A 21,395-nucleotide genomic window follows, 5' to 3' on the forward strand; every position below is an offset into this window, starting at 1 on the left:
ATACCATCCACAGAAGATGCACCACAGAGATGATACATATTTTATTTAAAAGCAACAAACGGTACAAAATGACAAGATGGAGGGGGTCACGTTACGTACATACATACAGGCAAGACTAGCTGTCTATCAGTCTGAGGTTATGGACCTGGTTTGTGTCAAATTGGCACCCTATTGCCTATATAGTACACTACTTTTGACCAGGGCCTGCATGGGGTTCTGGTCAAAGGTAGTGCACTGTGTAAGGAATAGGGTGCCATTTCTGACACTCATGGATATATAGTTCTGTACATCAGAGTTGCTGTGATGTTGGTATTGGACTGGTTTTGTGATTCCAGCCTTTGGCCGCGTTCCAGACCAACTACTTTGCAGTCTCTTGCCGGATCTCCACGCCTGGATAAGTGTTTAACATGTCAGCTAACCGCATTTGCTCGACTGCAATGTAGTCGGCCTGGAACGTGTCCAATGTTTCGACGACCTCAGTATCGTGTTACCTAGGTTGGAGTTGGCAGTATTGGACATGTTCTGTGTGTGGCACATGGTATTGAATGGCATGTTTGTGCTGGCTTGTATTGTAACACCCCTGAGGTATAAGAGGTATCCATTTACATCAATCCTGATACTCGACCAATGACCTTCTCAGAATGCCTGACGTGTCGTTTGTGATTGGCTGTTTCTGGCAGTGTTGTATCAGGCATCGTCCAATGACTGGGGGAGAACTCGGTATTCTAAAGTGGCTCCCGTTTCTATGTCACTTTCCTCTCATTCTCACTGGAGATACTATTAGTACGCTGCTGACCTGCAAAATGAATATTCGGGTCATGAGTGTCCGTATGGCCTTTACTCATTCTCCCTGATCTAAAGGGGGAGGCTAGACGGCAGTTTTATGAAGCTCCACTGCTACGCTAGGAGGGCCCAATCCCAAACTGACCTGCTGCACCTGACCTCCTACCCTATCCTTCATTTCTTGCAGGAAGCCCCATTGGCATGCTAGTATGGCCACATTCCAAACACCACATCCCTCAAGGTTAGAGTCATCATGTTTTAGGTTCCATTGCTAAACTAGTAGGGCCCGATCCTGAAACACTCTCTTGCGCCCTGCCCCCTCGGTCATCGTTGACTTTCTTGACGATCTGAAAGGCCTGGACGGGTGTAATCAACATCCATATACAGTACCCAAACCCCAGCCATATTGATTAATGCTCAGTCAAAGACTAACACCATGGAAGCCACTTTAAGAATACAATCGACTCTGTGATGCCCATAAAATGACCATCAATTCTGTGTAAATGTGTACAGGTGCGTATGGCGGTCGTGGTGGCCCCTGTGGGTCCTTCACACCTCCTCTGGGTCCTGGGGCCCCTCAGTTCCCTGTGTGGGGTCTGGGTGGAGCCTGAGGATGGGTTTATTACACATGGGGCACACGCTACGGATCTCCAGCCACTTCAGCAGGCACCTGGATGGGACACACAAAATAGACTTGAGATGTCCTGTTGAAATATTATCGAGATGCATCCTTCATTTATTCTGTCTGTCCTTTCTTCCATGAGCTAATCATTGATCTGACAAGGATGTTAACTTCAAGGAAGGGAGGACGGAACCAGAAGGATTTATGATGTAATCATGTTAGTTTCAGCTGCCTCTCGAACATCATTATGACCACAGACGTGTTGACATTTTGTAAGCTCTGACTATAAGGTGAGCCTGATGTTTAACTCACTTCTTGTGAAATGCGTGTGAACACGGACACACGGCTAGCTCATCTCTGGTCCGAAACTCTTCCAAACATACTGCACACGTTTGCTTTAAGGGCAAGACGAAAAATGTGTGTTAGTGTGTGTGTGGTCACATTTACAAAAACAATGATCGAGTCAACCCGCCCTAAATACATCATCTGAGTTCAAACACTCGACACCAGGTTAAATGAAAGGCATTGCATCGCCCACACGGAAATGGGTCACAAAATGTTACATTATTTTCCAAACGATCTGCATTGAAAGAAAAACGTCACACACAATAACACGACTTACTCCTAGAAGGCTCAGCTTCTTGCCTGCCCCTTTAAGAACCACCTATTGAGAGAAAAATAAAGAGCAGTTTGTACATATGTTAGAGGGAGCTATAAGCTACTTGACACACACACCGGTATTGGTACAAATCCAAGGTTGACGTAATGGAAGGTTAACTATAAAGAGTAGGCTTTGTGTTTCAACGCACGACAACCGACAGTGTGAAATACTGTAGTAGTAGTTGAACCCTGGTCAGACCCCAGTGCTACATGTGCTCGTGTAGAGAAAGGCCTACCTCGTTGTAGCTGAACTGCTCCCTCGTCCCTTGCTGTTTCAACCTACAAAGAGACAAATACAAAATGGCCGTGTTTAAAGATGGAGTCTGGGAACTTAAGCACTTAAGTTGACAAACTTTGATTTGATTTGCAAATTTTAAACATATTGTGTGAATTAGAATTTATAACATTTCTTATTTGTGGGGGGGGATAACGTACACGAAATGGATGACATAGTACACAATTGGGCACAATTATACAAAACCTCTGTAGCATTACTTTAAAATGCAGGGTATTCCAATCTTATACAGTGCCCTCAAAGTATTCACAACCCTTGACCTAGACAGGCACTGTATGTCCGACTTGGTATTTCTTACTTACATTGCATGGTGCTTTGCTAAAATATAGAATATAACAACTGATGCATTAACAATGTCATACACCAACATAATGTAATATACAGTAGAAATCAAGGGTGGCTACTTCGAAGAATCTCACATATAAAATATATTTTGATTTGTTTAACACTTTTTTGGTTACAACATGATTCCATATGTGTTATTTCATAGTTTTGATGTCTTCATTATAATTTTTTTATTTCTTTATTTACAATGTAGAAAATAGTAAAAATAAAGAAAACACAGAGTTAAATGAGTAAACAATTAGCAAGTCAATAACACAGTGAAAAAAATGTCTATATACAATGTGTGCGAAAGGCAAACGAATAATAATAAATTATTCTACAATGTAGAAAATAGTAAAAATAAAGAAAACTTGTACTTGTATATAAATAATATCATAGGCCTATAATATGATAATACGTAATTAAATAAAGGCTCTTGAAGCATAGTAAGTGAAGCCTCCATGTGGATAAGTCTACATGTTAATATCCTGATTGCAATGGCAACCGGCCAGCAGCCATCTTTGTTTGGGTCCTTCCCCCTACGGTTTCCAAGCCACAAAGTCAAAATTCACTATATCGTAAAAATTAATGAGCACAAAAATGTGCTTTTTGGTCTTAATTTCAGTTTGGGTTAGGCATAAGGTTAGCAGTGTGGTTAATGTTCGGGTTAGGTTTAAATTCAGATGTTAAAATGTAGAAATAGGCAGGGTTTATCACTTTGTGGCTGTTCCAGCTAGTGATGACCCTACATACCTGAAGAGGTAGCAGCAGAAGATGAGGCTGAGCATGAAGACGAACAGGCCGATGCCCAGCACTATCACGTAGACATTGAGTGGCAGGTGGTAAGTGGTATCCATCTTGCTATGTCCACAGTACTTCTCAAAGTGCTGGAGACCTAAACCACAGGCATCCTGAGAAGAAAAATATATATTTGCACACAGCTTGTTGTCATGAAAGAGATTGTCAAAACAATAGAGGGACTTGAACAAAAACATGTCACAGTTTACCTCACTTACCATATAATGAAAGTGCTATAAATACTACTTTGTTTTCCTCTCTCAAAACAGAGGAGCCGGGGACATATCCCCCACATGCAAACGGTTCACAGCTTCTTGTTTACACACCTTTTAAAACAGGAGAGACACTAAAATGGAACACAGAATCTCTCGCTGATTCACTTCTCACGTAGGTGTTATAACTAGAGACATATTCAGATTTGGACTAATATATTTCAGTCTAAATATAGGGCTCTCGTTATAACTGCGTTGCTTATTGTATGGTATTCCTCCCGTAGACATCTCCATTATAACCTCCATGTAGGACACCAGAGCCACCGACATGTGTTTTACTATCTCGGGCTTCATGTTAGAAAGCATAGTAAGCCTTGTATTGACAATCCAAACGACAAGGTCAATATTTGGTGGGGAGGGAGGGGGAAGTGACTGCCTGGTATTTGGCTCCCATCCCACCCGTACTGCTCTGTATTGCTCTGCTCTGACTGGAGCCGAGGCACGTAATTGGCAGTGAACTAAACCAACATGGAGTATGGTGGCTCCACTTCCGTCGGTGGGCCATCTGTTCCACAGACTCCCCTTCACAGACTAGGTGGCTGGCCTGTGGGTTGTGTGTGTGTGTGTGTGTGTGTCATGGGTGGGGGTTGATTGGGGGCTTTAGCTAGCCTTTTCATGAACAGACACACAACACTCTAGGGACTGAGGCACCATTTGGCAAGACAATGGTAACCAGGAAGCACCACTTCCACCCATATGCCCCATGTGTTCTGTTCTTGTGAATTTGCCTCACCACGGACGAGATGCCCCCTCACCCCCCTCTCTTTGCCAGTCTGTTTTAACGGCCGTGTCACTTCATTTGGAGTGATAGAACGGCTACAGCTTGAGCACAGTGGGGGGGGGTGGGGTCATTCATTTGACATTGGGGTAAAGGGAGGGGGAATGGGAGTAGGGGGTCTTAGAATTGAAACATGGTTACATAGACAGTTTATTTTCTCAGATGTAGAATGGACCATATGCCGAGACCAGCTAGGTATTGAATAGCTAAACAACCTCTAGTAGTACCGTTAGTTACAGTTACATGATGGTTGCTATGTAGCCTATATATATAACTAACTAAACACAACCCTGGAAAATATCATTCTTTTGAGTTCCGTTTCGCCCTGTCGACAAACCCAACTGAACTCACAAGCAACTTCGTCATTTCTCAAGCATATCAATTACAGAAGCCCTGTTAGCAGTAAGTAAAGAGTTGAAGGGAGGGGGGAGAGTTATAGTGGAACACACAGGCTGTGTAAACTACAGACTGCGTTACATTGACTTGGCAGAAGGTTGAGGAAAAACACTTACCGTTACACCATTGGAATGGTTGCATGAAACCTGACTCCCAGGACTGCAGCAGTAAATCCAGGCCCTGTCAGGAGAAGGCTGGACCTGTGTGAGGGCCAAACTACCAGGTTACCTCAACGCCCGGAAGCCCAAAATCAGTCTCTAAACTGGGGCTAAAAGAAGACAAAACGAGTCGCTGGGGTGGTTTGAGGTCGTGGTGGATCGTCCAAAAACAAAACCATGAAGATGATCAGAATTCCGAGAAGAAGAGTGTACAGATTCTGGCTGTGTGGTTTTGTCCACTCAGCAATCCATGCGCGACATTCCCAAATCTGGATTAGCTCCCGAGGGTTAGGATTGGGAGATGTGGGATTGGGAGTGCTGCAGTCCTCGTGTGTGCTCCTTCTCCTCTCTCGACATTGACGTCCAAGTGATGACTGTCAGAGAGACGAAGAAATCAGTTTAGTCACATGGCTCTTACCTCATGTCAATGTCCACTGGTGAAATCTTCTCTCGACACAGAGCAAAACAACACACATTTCCTTTCCTCCCAATCAAAACAACACACACTTCCTTTCCTCCCAATCAAAAGAACTTGCATTCAGGAGAAAAACAGCCCCATAAATTGCAATCCGGTAAACAACAACTGTCCAGTTCATCAGTGACAGAAAACCATTCCAAACGACAGAGTCCCTGCTCTTATTCCAGTGTGGGAGGTATTAGTCCCTGCTTTGTCCCCCTCCAAATCCTTCTGAACAGAGGGATTTTCACAAGCCTTATCCCCTCTGTCTGCCCTCTCTTCTCCTCCTCTTCCTCTACTCCTTCAGGGCTCTGATCTACTAGGGTGGTAGAGCGTACTCTTCACAGCAGGAAAAACATGATTCCCCCAAAACACAAACAAAGAACAGTCTTCTAGCTAGGATATTTAGCTAGTGTGTATGTGTGTGTGTGTATTTAGGAGGGGGAAGTTCCTACTCTCCCTCTAACCATCTGCTGCTTCGATTGGGGAAAATATTGAGACAAAGACAGTCTCCCACCTCCAGCTGGCCTGGTCATGGTGGCAGGGTTCCCTCTTCGTCTCAATCCATAATGGTGGTCTAGAAATCTGCCTCGATCCTCCTCTGCTGCTTCTGCTATTGCTGCTGCTGTTTCTATATTTCTGCCTCTGCCTCTCTCAATTCAATACAAGGGTCTCTCTCTCTCTCCCTCCCTCTTTCTCTCTCTCTGGTTTGTAAACAGAGCTGTGGCTGTTGGTCATGTGACCAGTCCTTTGCCTCGCAACTCTCATTTCCCTCCTCCCCCTCCCTCTCCTGTGGGCCCTCCTCTTCTCCCTCTGTCCTCCAATCCCTGTCTCTCTCCCTTTCTCCATGGGAGAGGTGAAAACAGGCATAGGCAGGAGGGTAAGACAGGGGGGCTAGACATTGACGAATGAGACGACTGGATACGGTGTGTGTGTTGGAGTCTTGCAGGAAAGACAGGGAGGGCCTGGTCAGTGACATGTGCACTGCTGCCGTCCAGACAACAACCCAGTTTCTCATTAATTATGTGATATATGTACGTTGCAACCCAGCAATGCAAAGCCAGGCAGGGTGAGGGGAATGCCAGCAGCCAGTCCTTTTACTCAAAACAATAAAACTATCACTGGGCAACAAAACCAACATGGCTACCACAGCCAACGCATATAGGGGGATTGGGAAGCTAGCTCTGTCAGTCGAAGCCCTGGTTATTTTCCAGTTTGGTTATTGGTTCCAGTCTGGTTATTTTCTATGGTCTATATATAAACGTGTTGCTATCATGTTGGTAGAGAGAGAGGAGCCGAGTTGGAGAGAGGGAAATACAGAGAAAGGGAGATCAAAAGAAAGCAGAAAGAAAGACAAATACTAGAGAGTGAAAGATGGCCAGAGACATCCATCCTTCCACCCACACATGCCAGTCCTGCCAGACCAGCAGGCCAACAGGCCTCGGAGACGACAGCTGCAGGATTTGGGCTGTAGGGTAGGGAGCTAGGAAGGAGGATATATGCTTTCCTGGCACCCTGGTTCCCTGGCCCATGTTCATTAGGCACCAAACGGAAGAAAACAGACCAAAACGGACCTTATGGGGGAAAAAACAAATGAATTTCACATGTGAAGGTTCCCTGGGCCATGTTCATTTGGCACCAAACAGAAAAAACAGACTAACACAGCCCTTATAGGGGGAAAACAGATGAATGTGAGGTATACATGTGAGCTATTCCAAAAACACGTTTTCATGTTATCATGTGATCTTATGTGAAGTCAGTGTGATAACATGTGAAAACAGGAAACTACACGTGAAAACGTGATCACGTGCAGTGTTCCAAAAACACGTGAAATCATGTATTTTCCGGTCATATTTTCCTTCTAGAAAACCCTTTTTGCATCAGCAGATGTCACAAAGTGATTATACAGAAACCCAGCTTAAAACCCCGAAGAGCAAGCAATGCAGATGTAGAAGCCCGAGGGCTAGGAAAAACTCACTAGAAAGGCAGGAACCTAGAGTGAAACCAGGCTCTGAGGGGTGACCAGTCTTCTTCTGGCTGTGCCAGGTGGAGATTATAAGAGTACATGGCCATTATAGCCAGATTGTTCTTCAAGATGTTGTAAAAGTTTAATAGATGACCAGCATCGTCAAATAATATTCACAGTGGTTATAGAGGGTGCAACAGGTCAACATCTCAGGAGTAAATGTCAGTTGGCTTTTCATAGCTGAGCATTCAGAGGTCAAGATAGCAGGTGCAGTACAGAGAGAGAGGAGGGGGGGTCAAAACAGCAGAACAGGTCAGAGTTCCATAGCCTCAGGCAGAACAGCAGAAACTGGATCAGCAACATGACCAGGTGGACTAGGGAGGGGACAGTCAGGAGTCCTCAGGCCAGGTAGTGCTGAGGCTTGGTCTGGTCCTAGGGCTCAGGTCCTCCAGGAGGGGGAGAGAGAGAGAGAGAGAGAGAGAGAGAGAGAGAGAGAGAGAGAGAGAGAGAGAGAGAGAGAGAGAGAGAGAGAGAGAGAGAAAAAGAGATGGGAGAATTCTAGGAAGCATACTTAAGATCACACAGGACACCAGATAAGACAGGATAAATAGACCAGATAGGACAGACTGACCCTAACTCCCCCGCACACCATGGGGCACTGTGGCCCTGTCTGACGATACCCTGCTCTCCCATAGCATACCAGGGAGGGAGTGACTCCCTGAACCTATCTAATAAGAAACTGTTGTTTTCTTGCTAATGAAAATGACCAGTGTGTGGGAGGATACCCTGTTCCCAGATCTGCTCTATAGCTAAGCCCTATGGTCATACCAGTTGGCTATACAGCCCAAACTGATCTGGGACGAGCTGTTATGAGGAGGAGTGGAGTGGAGGCTTCCGTGGGATCCAGGGGATTCATTACATTCTCATCATCCTATAATTATGACATCATCATTATCCAGAGCACAGATGTATTGTCTGTCGGTCCAAGATGAATCTCTGCTCCCAGAACCAAATCAGCTACTCTGTTCAACGCTTCCACGAGAGTGTAGTACAAAACAAGATGAGGATGTTCAGTCGATATGGACATTTTTGATTTATAAGGATACCCTAGGCTCCATTAACATCCTCAAATCACATTTCATTGGTCAACTACACGTGTTTAGCAGATGTTATTGTGGGTGTAGCGAAATGCTTGTATCGGGTGTCCTGTGACTTATAAATGAGCAGGGTATTGACCATTCTTCTATACCTCAATGGTGTTGACAAGCAACTTTGGGAGGTTAGACTTGGTATTTGTAGTTTTTCTACCCTCTAGTGGTATGCTATGGGAGAGCAGTGTTATGTCAAACCGTCAACAACTCACTGATATATGAGGATAAATGTCATCTATCGCCATGCATATGTAATGAAATAAATAAATGGTGTTTTAAGAAATGTTATTTTAAAAGCTTTGTGACAGATAAAGTGAAGTAAACATTGATTGCCAAAAGGCTGATTAAAAAGCACTTTACCTGAAAGCTTGGGGATAGGATGAAACGAGAGAGAGATGCAAATCCTGACCTTGTTTCTGTCCCATCATGTAAATTGTTATGGCTGTGTGTGTGTGTGTGTGTGTGTGTGTGTCCAGTTTACATGCAATTACTGAGTGAGATGGAATATCAGGTCATGAGGACACTTGTCATGGTTGAGAGAAGGTTTAGATTGAGTCACAACTGTAAATACCATATGAAATTACATACAGTATGCTGATGTTTTAGTATCTGGGTTACAGTTGACAGATGTTTTTCAATTTGTAAATACTGTTTGACCGAATTGTGACACCTAATCAATAAAAGTTCATTTTGAGTGTGTCAAAGAACATTCCAGAACAACAATCTAACACTATAGGTCAGCATTAGAGTATGAAAGTAAGTTTAAATCATTGATTGTTTGCAAAATGTCACTAATACAAACATTACTACTCATGGTAGCTTTTAAACCAGCATTCAGGGCATTCTGATCTTTGTTTGGTATTCTACAACAGGTTTAGCAAAGAAACAACAATGCTTTTAAGGAAGACAAAAGTTGATTCCACAAGCATGAGGCGCACCCAACAGCATAATTCTGACTCGAAGGTTCATTGGTTTTGGAATTACAATAACTTTGTCGTGGAACTTCTCAGAGCCAAGTTGATCACACCAATGCTGCATACATACAGTTGAAGTCGAAAGTTTGCATACACTTAGGTTGGAGTCATTAAAACTCATTTTTCAACCACTCCACAAATTTATTGTTAACAAACTATAGTTTTGTCAAGTCGGTTAGGACATCTACTTTGTGCATGACACAAGTAATTTTCCCAACAATTGTTACAGACAGATTATTTCAATTACAATTCACTGTATCACAATTCCAGTGGGTCAGAAGTTTACATTCATCTTAGTGTCTGTGCCTTTAAACAGCTTGGAAAATTCCAGAAAATTATGTCATAGCTTTAGAAGCTTCTGATAGGCTATTTGTCATCATTTGAGTCAATTGGAGGTGTACCTGTGGATGTATTTCAAGGCCTACCTTCAAACTCAATGGCTCTTTGCTTGACATCATGGGAAAATAAATCAAAAGAACTCAGCCAAGACCTCAGAAAAAAGATTGTGGACCACCACAAGTCTGGTTCATTCTTGGGAGCAATTTCCAAACACCTGAAGGTACCACATTCATCTGTACAAACAATAGTACGCAAGTATAAACACCATGGGACCACACAGCCGTCATACCGCTCAGGAACCGCTCTGTCTCCTAGAGATGAACGTACTTTGGTGCGAAAAGTGCAAATCAATCCCAGAACAACAGTAAAGGACCTTGTGAAGATGCTGGAGGAAACAGGTACAAAAGTATCTATAGCCACAGTAAAACAAATCCTATATCGACATAACCTGAAAGGCCGCTCAACAAGGAAGAAGCCACTGCTCCAAAACCGCCATCAAAAAGCCAGACTACAGTTTGCAACTGCACATGGGGACAAAGATCATACTTTTTGGAGAATTGTCCTCTGGTCTGATGAAACAAAAATGGAACTGTTTGGCCATAATGACCATCATTATGTTTGGAGAACAAAGGGGGAGGCTTGCAAGCCAAATAACACCATCCCAACTGTGAAGCACTGGGGTGGAAGCATCATGTTGTGGGGTGCTTTGCTGCAGGAGGAACTGGTCCACTTCACAAAATAGATGGCATCATGAGGAGGAAAATTAATTGGATATATTGAAGCAACATCTCAAGACATCAGTCAGGAAGTTAAAGCTTGGTCGCAAATGGGTCTTCCAAATGGACATTGACCTCATGCATACTTCCAAAGTTCTGGAAAAATCACTTAAGGACAACATAGTCAAGGTATTGGAGTGGCCATCACAAAGCCCTGACTTCAATCAAGAACTGAAAAGGTGTGTGCGAGCAAGGAGGCCTACAAACCTGACTCAGTTACACCAGCTCTGTCAGGAGGAATGGGCCAAAATTCACCCAACTTAGTGTGGGAAGCTTCTGGAAGGCTACCCAAAACGTTTGACCAAAGTTAAACAATTTCAAGGCAATTCAACCAAATACTATTTGAGTGTATGTAAACTTCTGACCCACTGGGAATGTGATGAAAGAAATCAAATCTGAAATAAATCATTCTCTCTACTATTATTCTGGCATTTCACATTCTTAAAGTTAAGTGGTGATCCTAACTGACCTAAAACAGGGAATTTTTACTGGGATTAAATGTCAGGAATTGTGAGAAAATGAGTTTAAATGTATCTGGCAACGGTGTATGTAAACTTCTGACTTGTACTGTATTTCCTGGTAGGAAAACGAAATAAAATATTACAAACACATTTTAGGGAGGGGGGGGGTGTCTCAGAATTATGCTTTTTATGTAAGCTAGGATGAATAAAAAAGTTATGAATTTAGGCTTCCACAGTAGTGTTGGGCTAAAGGAAACATTTCATCGAGATTCTACGAGGAGCCATTTGATGTTTAGTTTAATTGATAAATATTTTTTTTAAGTCTACACATAGCAGTAATAACAAGAAACAGACTGTACATCCTCATGACATATCTGACACATTATGTACAACAACTCAAGTAAGGTTCCCCCTTTGGGTGCTCTGACAAAAAATACAGTTAACCACTCTGAAACCAAGGAGCAACAAAAGTGCCAATTTGGGAGTGTTTGATGTTGGATGCCAGGAATCATTTCCAACTAAGCCCTCCATCAAAATATGAATTATTATAAATAATCACACTACAAAAAGGACTTCAATTCTATCTTTAAACCACAGTCTAAATCGTAAAGGACAATCAGTCTTATCAGTCTAAATAGTCAATCAAAAATATCCATGCCACAGTAAATGGTGCTTTTTCCTCTTTTGAAATGTTCAAACTTTGCTGTAGTATACCGCCCATTCCCTCTTAGGCAAATCAGGAGCGTGACCGTTAGCATATCCATTTGGTCCTCCACTGACTCCATGGACGTCTCCATTTGGTATGAGCCCTTCATGGGATTCTCCATCCGACTGTTCCTTCCTCAGTGCCAGAGGCGGCTTACACGTGTGCCAATTCCACAGAACTTTGTTCATATCGTCCTGGTCGTGGATCCCGAGAAGCTTGTCCTCGTCGCTCTTCTTCTTGTCATCATCATCATCGTCGCTATCGTCTTTGCTTGACCGGCGCTTGTGGAAGCTGCGCATGTCGCCGCTGATGCTCTCAAAGTACTGCTGGATGCAGACCTTGGCGAAGGTCTTGGCGTGCTCCTTGCACGTCTCGTCGAAGAGCTTGCGTTCGATGTCGACGTAGTGAGACCAGTATTTGGTCTTGAGGAAGGCAGCTTGGGTGAAGCAGGGTCGGATGGCTCGTATCATGAAGGCTGCTAAGGTCATCAGCAGCAGGAATACCCAGCCAAACGCCTACAGGGAAACACGTGATGATAATACGTAAACAAAGACCTTGCTTTACCACTACAACTAACTTACTTTGAACCAATGGCCTGGTTTACACTTAGGTTGGGACAACTGATGTACAATGGATTGAACACAACAGTTATTTTGAAAGAGATTGTCTGCACCTAAATGTGAACTAGGTGAATATGGAAACTACCAACGACAACTTACCTGGGATATACACTTGATATATCTCGATGCCGCTTCTCTCGATATCACCTCGGGCTGATTGAAGATATTCTTGCATGGAATCTTCGCTAACAATTTAACAATCTCCACTTCCGTCATTCCCTCAATGAGGGTCGAATTCCCAAACTGATGAATGTCCAAGTTGACGCTGAACGCACACAGGAAGCTCTTCCCGTCCATAAGAGTCACAGATATCCACACCATGGGCGCGATCAAGGACCGCTGCGTGATCGAAACGAACATGTAACGGAGGATCGTCGGATCCTTCACCCTCTTCCCCGTCGGCCTTTTCCACTCCTCAGCTAACATCGAAACATTGTTATTCAACACGAACCCTAGTAGGAAGAACCATATAGGTGGGATAACCAGCAGTCCAATCCCGTAGGCGTAGTTGTACTCCGGGATACAAGGGCAGCTAAACTCGAAGGCTGAGTAGAGCTGGGCGCTAGCTAGGGCCATGATACCACAGATGCCATTCATGAAGGACTCCTGGTTGGATTGGAGGAACTGGAACATCATACGGAACTTATCCATCTTGAATGGTCTGCTGGTGGCGCCTTTTTAAATGTACTGAGATCTGTAGAAAAAAAAGATGGATCCAGTTGTTTGGAATCAATTTGATAGTGGTGCCTCTGAAGTATTCAAATCGGTGGGAGAACACGGAGGCAGATGTTAGAATTCAACAACAAAACATGTGACGGGGCCCAAAATGTGAAAGGCACTCAGTCGTTTGATGTTGGAGAAATCGTCTAGCCCTGTGTCTGTGTAAATTTGCAACTCGTAAAATGTAGACAAAGAAGTAAATGAAGATGTTGTTTACAAGTAGTACTGACTAAACAACTGAATCAATCTCCCACTGCTTTATAATGAAACATCAATGGTTTGAGCGTCTGAAGAGCTCACAAATCATTCAAGAATGACTTGTTTTTATTGAACAACTGGTAAATCAACGTTCAGTTTCATTCCAGCAAGTCATAAATGGTTTGAGTGTCTGAAAAAGACTTAACAAAATAGACAGTGAGAAGTCAATCATCTAAGTAACTGAAAAGAAAGGCCTACTTACGTCACAATGGGCTTTTCTCCTCTTCCAAGTATGCAGGTGGTGAAATAATCTCAAATGATGAAAAGGCAACAAATGGACGATCACAAATATTCCTTCAACTTCTCTTGATCCACTCCAGCGTTGCCACACCTCTTGGTAGACTAACTCTCCTCTTTCTAGTATGCAGTCATTGATTAAATCAAGTTCAAGTTCAATGAGCTCAAATGATGATAAGGCTGAAAATGTATGGCAAATAGTTCTCCAGGGACTTTTGGAATATTGTTGATTCCGATGCTCACTCAACCCTTCAAGAACAGTCTATGGGGATGTGGAATGGTAGAAAGCAAAGGCAAGGTCACGTCATCTGCCTTCAGCTAGGCCCCTCCCTGTGAAGGCACCTGCACTCCTTTCTCTGTTGTACTGATGTAACAGGTTTCCCATCTCCCCCTCTCCATTGTCCCAAGAGCAAACATGTTACAGGCCCTAAAAAACACTTGGGCCACGGGTACTGCTTTGCAGACGTTAGTCTGCCATAAGACAGTCATGACTCGTGACTTCCAAGAAGAGGTGAGAACCACCTCAAACTAGAGCAACTAATATTTATTGTATTGTTATTCTACTATATGTTGGTCTGTGAAATGCTTTTTTTTGGTCTACCTTTATATGCGTATATTCATATAAAGAAGAGGTTTGATACGTCTATTTGCAGTTGTCTGGACAGGATGAGGTGGTTTTCTGTCTCTAACCAGAGTGACACAGCTGAAATTCCCACAGCTGAGATGCAAAAATAGTTTCAGCCCATTCAAATGATCTGGGTTATTCTCTCTGAAATATTTGTTCACAGATTAATGAGTCACTGTTTCCACTTGGGAATCACAGTGATGTGACTGGTATCTCTGTATTTAACAATATTATTTGTACACCAAATCCATTACTTTATAATGAATTATGCCAGTACACATACTGCTGTCATCTTATATACCCTTAGTCACGTGACTTTTATTTTACCTTTATTTTACTAGGAAAGTCAGTTAAGAACAAATTCTTATTTTCTAGGAACAGTGGGTTAAACTGCCTTGTTCAGGGGCAGAACAACAGATTTGTACCTTGTCAGCTTGGGGATTTGAACTTGCAACCTTTCCGTTACTAGTACAACACTCTAACCACTAGGCTACCCTGCCACCTCGTAAACAATATTACATAAGGTTTAGGCATCCTCTGTCCTGCCTTACCTATACAATAGTAATGGGCTTTACGTGGCATCCAACTGCACCTAGGAGAATGAGGCACAGCCGGACAAACCAGTCAAAGCTAGCTAATACCAGTTCATACCCCACACGACCATATAAAAGCAAGTCATTTTCCATACATTGTTAGCTTTTGTTTGAACAGCATTGTTAATGTGAGGGTATGATCAAAAACATGGAATATTCTATTATTCTACTCATGACATCACATAATGATATATTACTATTATCTGGTGTTGTCCTGATATCCAGTAGTGTAAAGTACTTAAGTAAAAATAAAAATGTTTTTGGGGGGGTATCTGTACTGTACTATTTATAGTTTTGCCAATTTTTTACTACATTCCTAAAGAAAATAATGTACTGTTTACACCATACCTTTTCCCTGACACCCAAAAGTACTCATAACATTTTGACAGGAAAACGGTCCAATTTGCAAACTTATCAAGAGAACATCCCTGGTCATCCATACTGCCTTTGATCTGACTCTCTAAACACAAATGCTTCATTTGTAAATTATGTCTGAGCGTCCCCCTGGATATCCGCCAATAAAAATACAAATGGTGCTGTCTGGTTAGCTTAATATAAGACATTTGAAATAGTTTATACTTTTACTTTTGATACTTATGTATATTTAAAACAAAATACTCGAGTAGTATTTTACTGGGTGACTTCACTTTTACTTGAGTCATTTTCTATTAAAGTATATTTACTTCTACTCAAGTATGACATTTGAGTACTTTTTCCACCACTGCCAGTAGCTTTAGATGTATATCAGTAGTAGAATCTTTCTGTACAGAAGGCAAAGGAATTTACTCAAACGAAGTTCAGTTTACTCTGAATTTACTCTGATAGACACAGAAGGATGTAGCAGACTTTGTCTTCTCCCTGGCTTTTTAAATTATGGTTGTAATAAAATAAAAATTAAAAGAGACAATGATAACAGCGAATAAGAATAAAAAGGACAATAGGCTAAACATGGTAACAATAACATGCTACAACCATTACGTCTCACTCAGAATAGCTACTGTGACGATAAGGCAGGAAGAACATTCGGTTTTAGAATACTGTAGTACAGATGGTATAGCCACGTGTTCTACTGTGCACATTCTGTATGCACGAATGTGCTTTGGTAATTGAGCGTGTCATGTTGACGTTAGCCAGTTGTCTGGTTTTTCCACAGCTAGAGGTTTGCTCGCATGCGCATCGCACAGACGTCGATCTGTGCCCGAGCAAGAGCGTCGAGACATATACTGGTGATAACACAGGCGAATCTACTGAATGCCAGTATCGTCATGCGAATCCCCATCATCATACCTGTATCATCTGCAGTGCCTGACTTGGGCAGGAGCTCACTGGAATACCGGCACCTCACATTTTCTACTGCTTGAGCTCCTGTTCCTATCGTATTCTACCTGAGATACGTCTACAGTTGGCTCTGCTTCCTCGTGTACATGAAGCTCAAGGTCAAAAGTACATACAAAGTGAAAGGTCTGTGAGGCAGTAGAGAAACACGTTTAGCCGAACCTACACCACTCCAGGTTTAAACAAACGCATGGGGAGCTATGCCTAACACACATGCAGGTTCTTAAAGTTTGGGTTGAGTGGATATTATAGTATTATTTTCTCCTTCAACATTAGTCAAAACCTCAGACTATCTTTTAAGCCAGGTCAAAGAGTACACAGGGTAACACAGTGAAATATACAAAACAAAAACAGGTTTTGGTGCAGGGTCAAGGGAATCACTAACTAAACTAATTCAATTTCAAATCAAGATGCATCAAATATATTCTCTAACAACTGAGTCAGTGAAACACTAAAAGGCCACAAGGCAATTTCCCCTTACCTGCACCTTTCCCCCATGCCGCCATACCTTTAAAAAAAAAAGAGACACTATTTAAAGAAACAGTCAACCACTGAAATGAAATCAAACTGTATTTTTCTCATGCGCCGAATACAACAGGTGTAGGTAGACCTTACAGTGAAATGCATACTTACAAGCCGTTAACCAACAATGCAGTTAAGAAAAATACTGAAATAAATAAGAAATAAAGTAACAAATAATTAAAGAGCAGCAGTAAAACAACAATAGTGAGGCTATATACAGGGGGTACCTGTACAGTCAATGTGCAGGGGCACATTGAGGTAATATGTACACGTGGGTTAAAGTGACTTATGCATAGGTAATAACAGAAAGCACCAGCAGCGTAAAAAAAGGAGGGGGGGGGGGCAATGCAAGTAGTCTGGGGAGCCATTTGATTAAATGTTCAGTAGTCTTATGGCTTGGAGGTAGAAGCTGTTTAGAAGCTTCTTGGAACTAGATTTGGCGCTCCGGTACCGCTTGTCGTGCGGTAGCAGAGAGAATAGTCTATGACTTGGGTGGCTGGTGTCTTTGACAATTTTTAGGGCCTTCCTCTGACACCGCCTGGTATAGAGGTCCTGGATGGCAGGAAGCTTGGACCATGTTAGTTTGTTGGAGATGTGGACACCAAGGAACTTGAAGCTCTCAACTTGCTTCACACAGCCCCGTCGATGAGAATGGGGGCGAGCTCGGTACTCCTTTTCCTGTAGTCCACAATCATCTCTTTAGTCTTGATCACGTTGAGGGAGAGGTTGTTGTCCTGGCACCACACGACCAGGTCTCTGACCTCCTCCCTATATGCTGTCTCGTCGTTGCTGGTGATCAGACCTACCGCTGTTGTGTCATCTGCAAACTTAATGATGGTGTTGGAGTCATGCCTGGTCATGCAGTCATGAGTGAACAGGGGGTACAGGAGGGGACTGAGCACGCACCCCTGAGGGGCCCCAGTATTAAGGATCAACGTGGCGGATGAATTGTTACCTACCCTTACCACCTGGGGGCAGCCCGTCAGGAAGTCAAAGGGAGGTGTTTAGTCCCAGTGTCCTTAGCTTAGTGATGAGCTTTGAGGGTACTATGGTTTTGAACACTGAGCTGTAGTCAATGAATAGCATTCTCACATAGGTGTTTCTTTGGTCCATGTGTGAAAGGGCAGTGTGGCGTGCAATAGAGATTGCATCATCTGTGGACCTGTCAGGGCGGTATGCAAATTGGAGTGGGTCTGAGGTTTCTGGGATAATGGTGTTGATGTGAGCCAGGACCAGCCTTTCAAAGTACTTCATGGCTACAGACGTGAGTGCTACGGGTCAGTAGTCATTCAGGCAGGTTACCTTAGTGTTCTTGGGCACAGGGGCGATGGTGGTCTTCTTGAAACATGTTGGTATTACAGACTCAGATAGGGAGAGGTTGAAAATGTCAGTGAAGACACTTGCCAGTTGATCAGCGCATGCTCGGAGTACATGTCCTGGTAATCCGTCTGGCCCTGCGGCTTTGTGAATGTTGCCCTGTTTAAAGGTCTTACTCACATCGGCTGCGGAGAGTGTGATCACACAGTTGTTCGGAAAAGCTGGTGCTCTCATGCCTTGAAGTGAGCATAGAAGTAATTTAGCTCGTCTGGTAAGCTCATGTCACTGGGCAGCTCTCGGCTGTGCTTCCCTTTGTAGTCTGTGATAGTTTGCAAGCCCTGCCACATCCGATGAGCGTCAGAGCCGGTGTAGTATGATTCGATCTTAGTCCTGTATTGACGCTTTGCCTGTTTGATGGTTCGTCGGAGGACATAGCGGGATTTCTTATAAACTTCCAGATTAGAGTCCCGCTCCTTGAAAGCTGCAGATTTACCCTTTAGCTCAGTGTGGCTGTTGCCTGCAATACATAATAATATAATATAATATATGCCATTTAGCAGACGCTTTTATCCAAAGCGACTTACAGTCATGTGTGCATACATTCTACGTATGGGTGGTCCCGGGGATCGAACCCACTACCCTGGCGTTACAAGCGCCATGCTCTACCAACTGAGCTACAGAAGGACCACATAGCTTCTGGTTGGGGTATGTATGTACAGTCACTGTGGGGATGACGTCATCGAGGCACTTATTGATGAAGCTAGTGACTGATGTGGTGTACTCCTCAATGCCATAGGAATAATCCCGGAACATATTCCAGTCTGTGCTAGCCAAACAGTCCTGTAGCTTAGCATCTGCTTCATCTGACCACTTTTTTTTGACAGAGTCACTGGTGCTTCCTGCTTTAATTTAGAATTATGGTCAGATTTGCCAAATGTGGGGCGAGGGAGAGCTTTGTACGTTTCTCTGTGTGTGGAGCACAGGTGGTCTAGAGTTATTTTCCCTCTGGTTGCACATTTAACATGTTGATAGAAATTAGGTAAAACAAATTTAAGTTTTCCTGCATTAAAGTCCCCAGCCACTAGGAGTGCCACTTCTGGATGAGTGGTTTCCTGTTTGGTCTTAGTGCCAGCATCGGTCTGTAGTGGTATTTTGACAGCTATGAAAAATACAGAAGAAAACTCTCTAGGTAGATAGAGTGGTCTACAGCTGATCATGAAATGCTCTTCTATGCATGTCGTAGTTCAGCCACGACTCGTTGAAACATAAGATATCACAGTTATTAATGTCCCGTTGGTAGGATATACATGCTTTTAGCTCGTCCAATTTATTTTCCAGTAATACGGATGGCAAGGGCAGATTAGCCACTCGTCGGCGGATCATCACAAGGCACCCCTAACTCTTTCCGCAATATCTTTGCCGTCTCTTCCTCATGCGAATGATGGGGATGAGGGCCTGTTTGCGTGTCTGGAGTAAATCCCTCTCGTCCGACTCATTAAAGAGAATTTCTTCACCCAGTTCAAGGTGAGTAATCGCTGTTCTGATTTCCAGAAGCTCTTTTCGGTCATAAGAGACGGTAGCAGCAACATTATGTACAAAATAAGTTATGAAAAATGCGAGACAAAAAAATAGCATGGTTGGTTAAGAGACCATAAAACGGCAGCCATCCTCTCCAGTGCCAATTACAGGATCAATCATTTGTCGTGTCTTTACTATCATTAAACTGAAGACTTTGTTTTTATCAAAGATTCTCTGTAATTAGTTACTATGCGATCAACTGATTAATCACGTAACTAATTAACTATGAAATCGGGGCACCAAGGAAAAATATTCAGATTAAAGTTATAATTTCCTAAAATAACTTTTCAGATATTTTATCTGATCAGTCTACGAATTAATGAATTATTTACTTTACTTTCACATGAGTCTCATTCCAAACATCGTAAATTGTTGGTTATCTGCACAAACCCAGTCTTCACTTGGAGTCATCCATACATCTATTGTCTTAAATAATTTATTACTAACTAAGTAATTCACAGAAATGCATAAACAAACAATAAATATGGTTAAATGAAATGATAGAGTGTGCCCTAGTTGGCTGAACCGGCATGGCAGCTTGTTAGACAAAGGGGCAATGGGGGGGTCGACTAAGAAGTCCCTACAGAGTTAATTATAACAATTAAAATGCTAATCCCTTACACATGAACGCTCACTCATTCGGGAACAATTGCAATCAATATATACAGTGGGGCAAAAAAGTATTTAGTCATCCACAAGTTTTGCAAGTTCTCCCACTTAAAAAGATGAGAGTGGCCTGTAATTTTCATCATAGGTACACTTCAACTATAACAGACAAAATGAGGAGAAAAAAAATCCAGAAAATCATATTGTAGGATTTTTAATGAATTTATTTGCAAATTAGGGTGGATATTTACGCTCAGTGTGTCGTCTTGATCGCTGGTGAAAAGTATTTCTTTTGGTAGAATTGTCCATCTCTCTCCCTCTCTCTCTCTTTCTTGGTTAGAGGGGATAGTTCAAAATGACATTCTTAATAGAATGTATGTTTCGGCGGTTGTCATTCTTCCCGTTCAATGATACCGAATTCCTAGCTGCAAACTAGTAATCAATATCAAAGACTTGTTCTTATTCAGTCGGTTTCGATAGTCTACGAGTTTAACCACGTGGTATGGTTAAAATATTTTACAACCTTTAGCCAACCTTTAGCCATCTTGTAATTGAGGTAAGCTTGGTCTCCTGATAATTTCTCAAAGTTGGGTTTTATTCGGAATGGCAGAAAGGGGCTGTCCCAGGATGTCTGACCCTAACTGGGCTCAGGGGCGGTCCTCTGATTTAGTTCAAATCAAAAGGGAACTATATTTTTCTTCATTAAACAGTCCACAACCATATTACACAATTATACAAACAGTATCATACTCACTCATTAATCTTATACAGCAATTAGATGTAAACCTCATATCTAAGGTTATTATATAAACAGCGTTATGGTAATGTGGCCATACCATCTCCCATGAGCTTCCCAAGTTGGGACAAACGCACCAGTTCGTAGCTGGATTCTTCACCGATGTTTTACACTTTCTCTGGACATGAAATTTGTTCGTACCTGAAGTTCTGTTAGGTGGAAGGATTTCCTTTGTCCTCTGTGAAAGTTTACCCTCTCTCGACTACTGTGTGGCCATGAGGCAGGGTCTTCTTTAGGAATTTACGACCTCACTCTGCCCACAGCAGTCTGGA

General features: G+C 42.7%; 2 protein-coding genes across 3 annotated transcripts; both read right to left on the reverse strand.

The window, feature by feature from the left end:
* Positions 1 to 26: 26 nt before the first annotated feature.
* LOC118383391 (RING finger protein 122-like) lies at positions 27 to 6,258 on the reverse strand. Of its 2 annotated transcripts, XM_052503270.1 has the most exons (7): positions 6,061 to 6,258; positions 5,045 to 5,460; positions 3,438 to 3,595; positions 2,302 to 2,344; positions 2,028 to 2,069; positions 1,718 to 1,800; positions 27 to 1,453 (listed from the first exon to the last, which is right to left on the reverse strand). In XM_052503270.1, the coding sequence occupies exons 3-7, from the start codon at positions 3,539 to 3,541 to the stop codon at positions 1,333 to 1,335; spliced, it is 393 nt and encodes a 130-aa protein (XP_052359230.1). In that variant the 5' UTR covers positions 3,542 to 3,595; positions 5,045 to 5,460; positions 6,061 to 6,258; the 3' UTR covers positions 27 to 1,332. The 2 variants fall into 2 exon arrangements, with proteins under 2 accessions (XP_052359230.1, XP_052359231.1); XM_052503271.1 differs by having other exon boundaries at positions 5,045 to 6,258.
* A 3,496-nt stretch (positions 6,259 to 9,754) lies between these two features.
* Positions 9,755 to 15,741, reverse strand: LOC118364802 (calcium homeostasis modulator protein 1-like). The gene is made up of 3 exons (XM_035746522.2): positions 13,717 to 15,741; positions 12,636 to 13,230; positions 9,755 to 12,431 (listed from the first exon to the last, which is right to left on the reverse strand). The coding sequence occupies exons 2-3, from the start codon at positions 13,185 to 13,187 to the stop codon at positions 11,904 to 11,906; spliced, it is 1,080 nt and encodes a 359-aa protein (XP_035602415.1). The 5' UTR covers positions 13,188 to 13,230; positions 13,717 to 15,741; the 3' UTR covers positions 9,755 to 11,903.
* Positions 15,742 to 21,395: the final 5,654 nt, after the last annotated feature.

The sequence above is a fragment of the Oncorhynchus keta genome, unplaced genomic scaffold (genome assembly GCF_023373465.1).
Source record: "Oncorhynchus keta strain PuntledgeMale-10-30-2019 unplaced genomic scaffold, Oket_V2 Un_contig_1690_pilon_pilon, whole genome shotgun sequence".
Classification (NCBI taxonomy): Eukaryota; Metazoa; Chordata; class Actinopteri; order Salmoniformes; family Salmonidae; genus Oncorhynchus; species Oncorhynchus keta.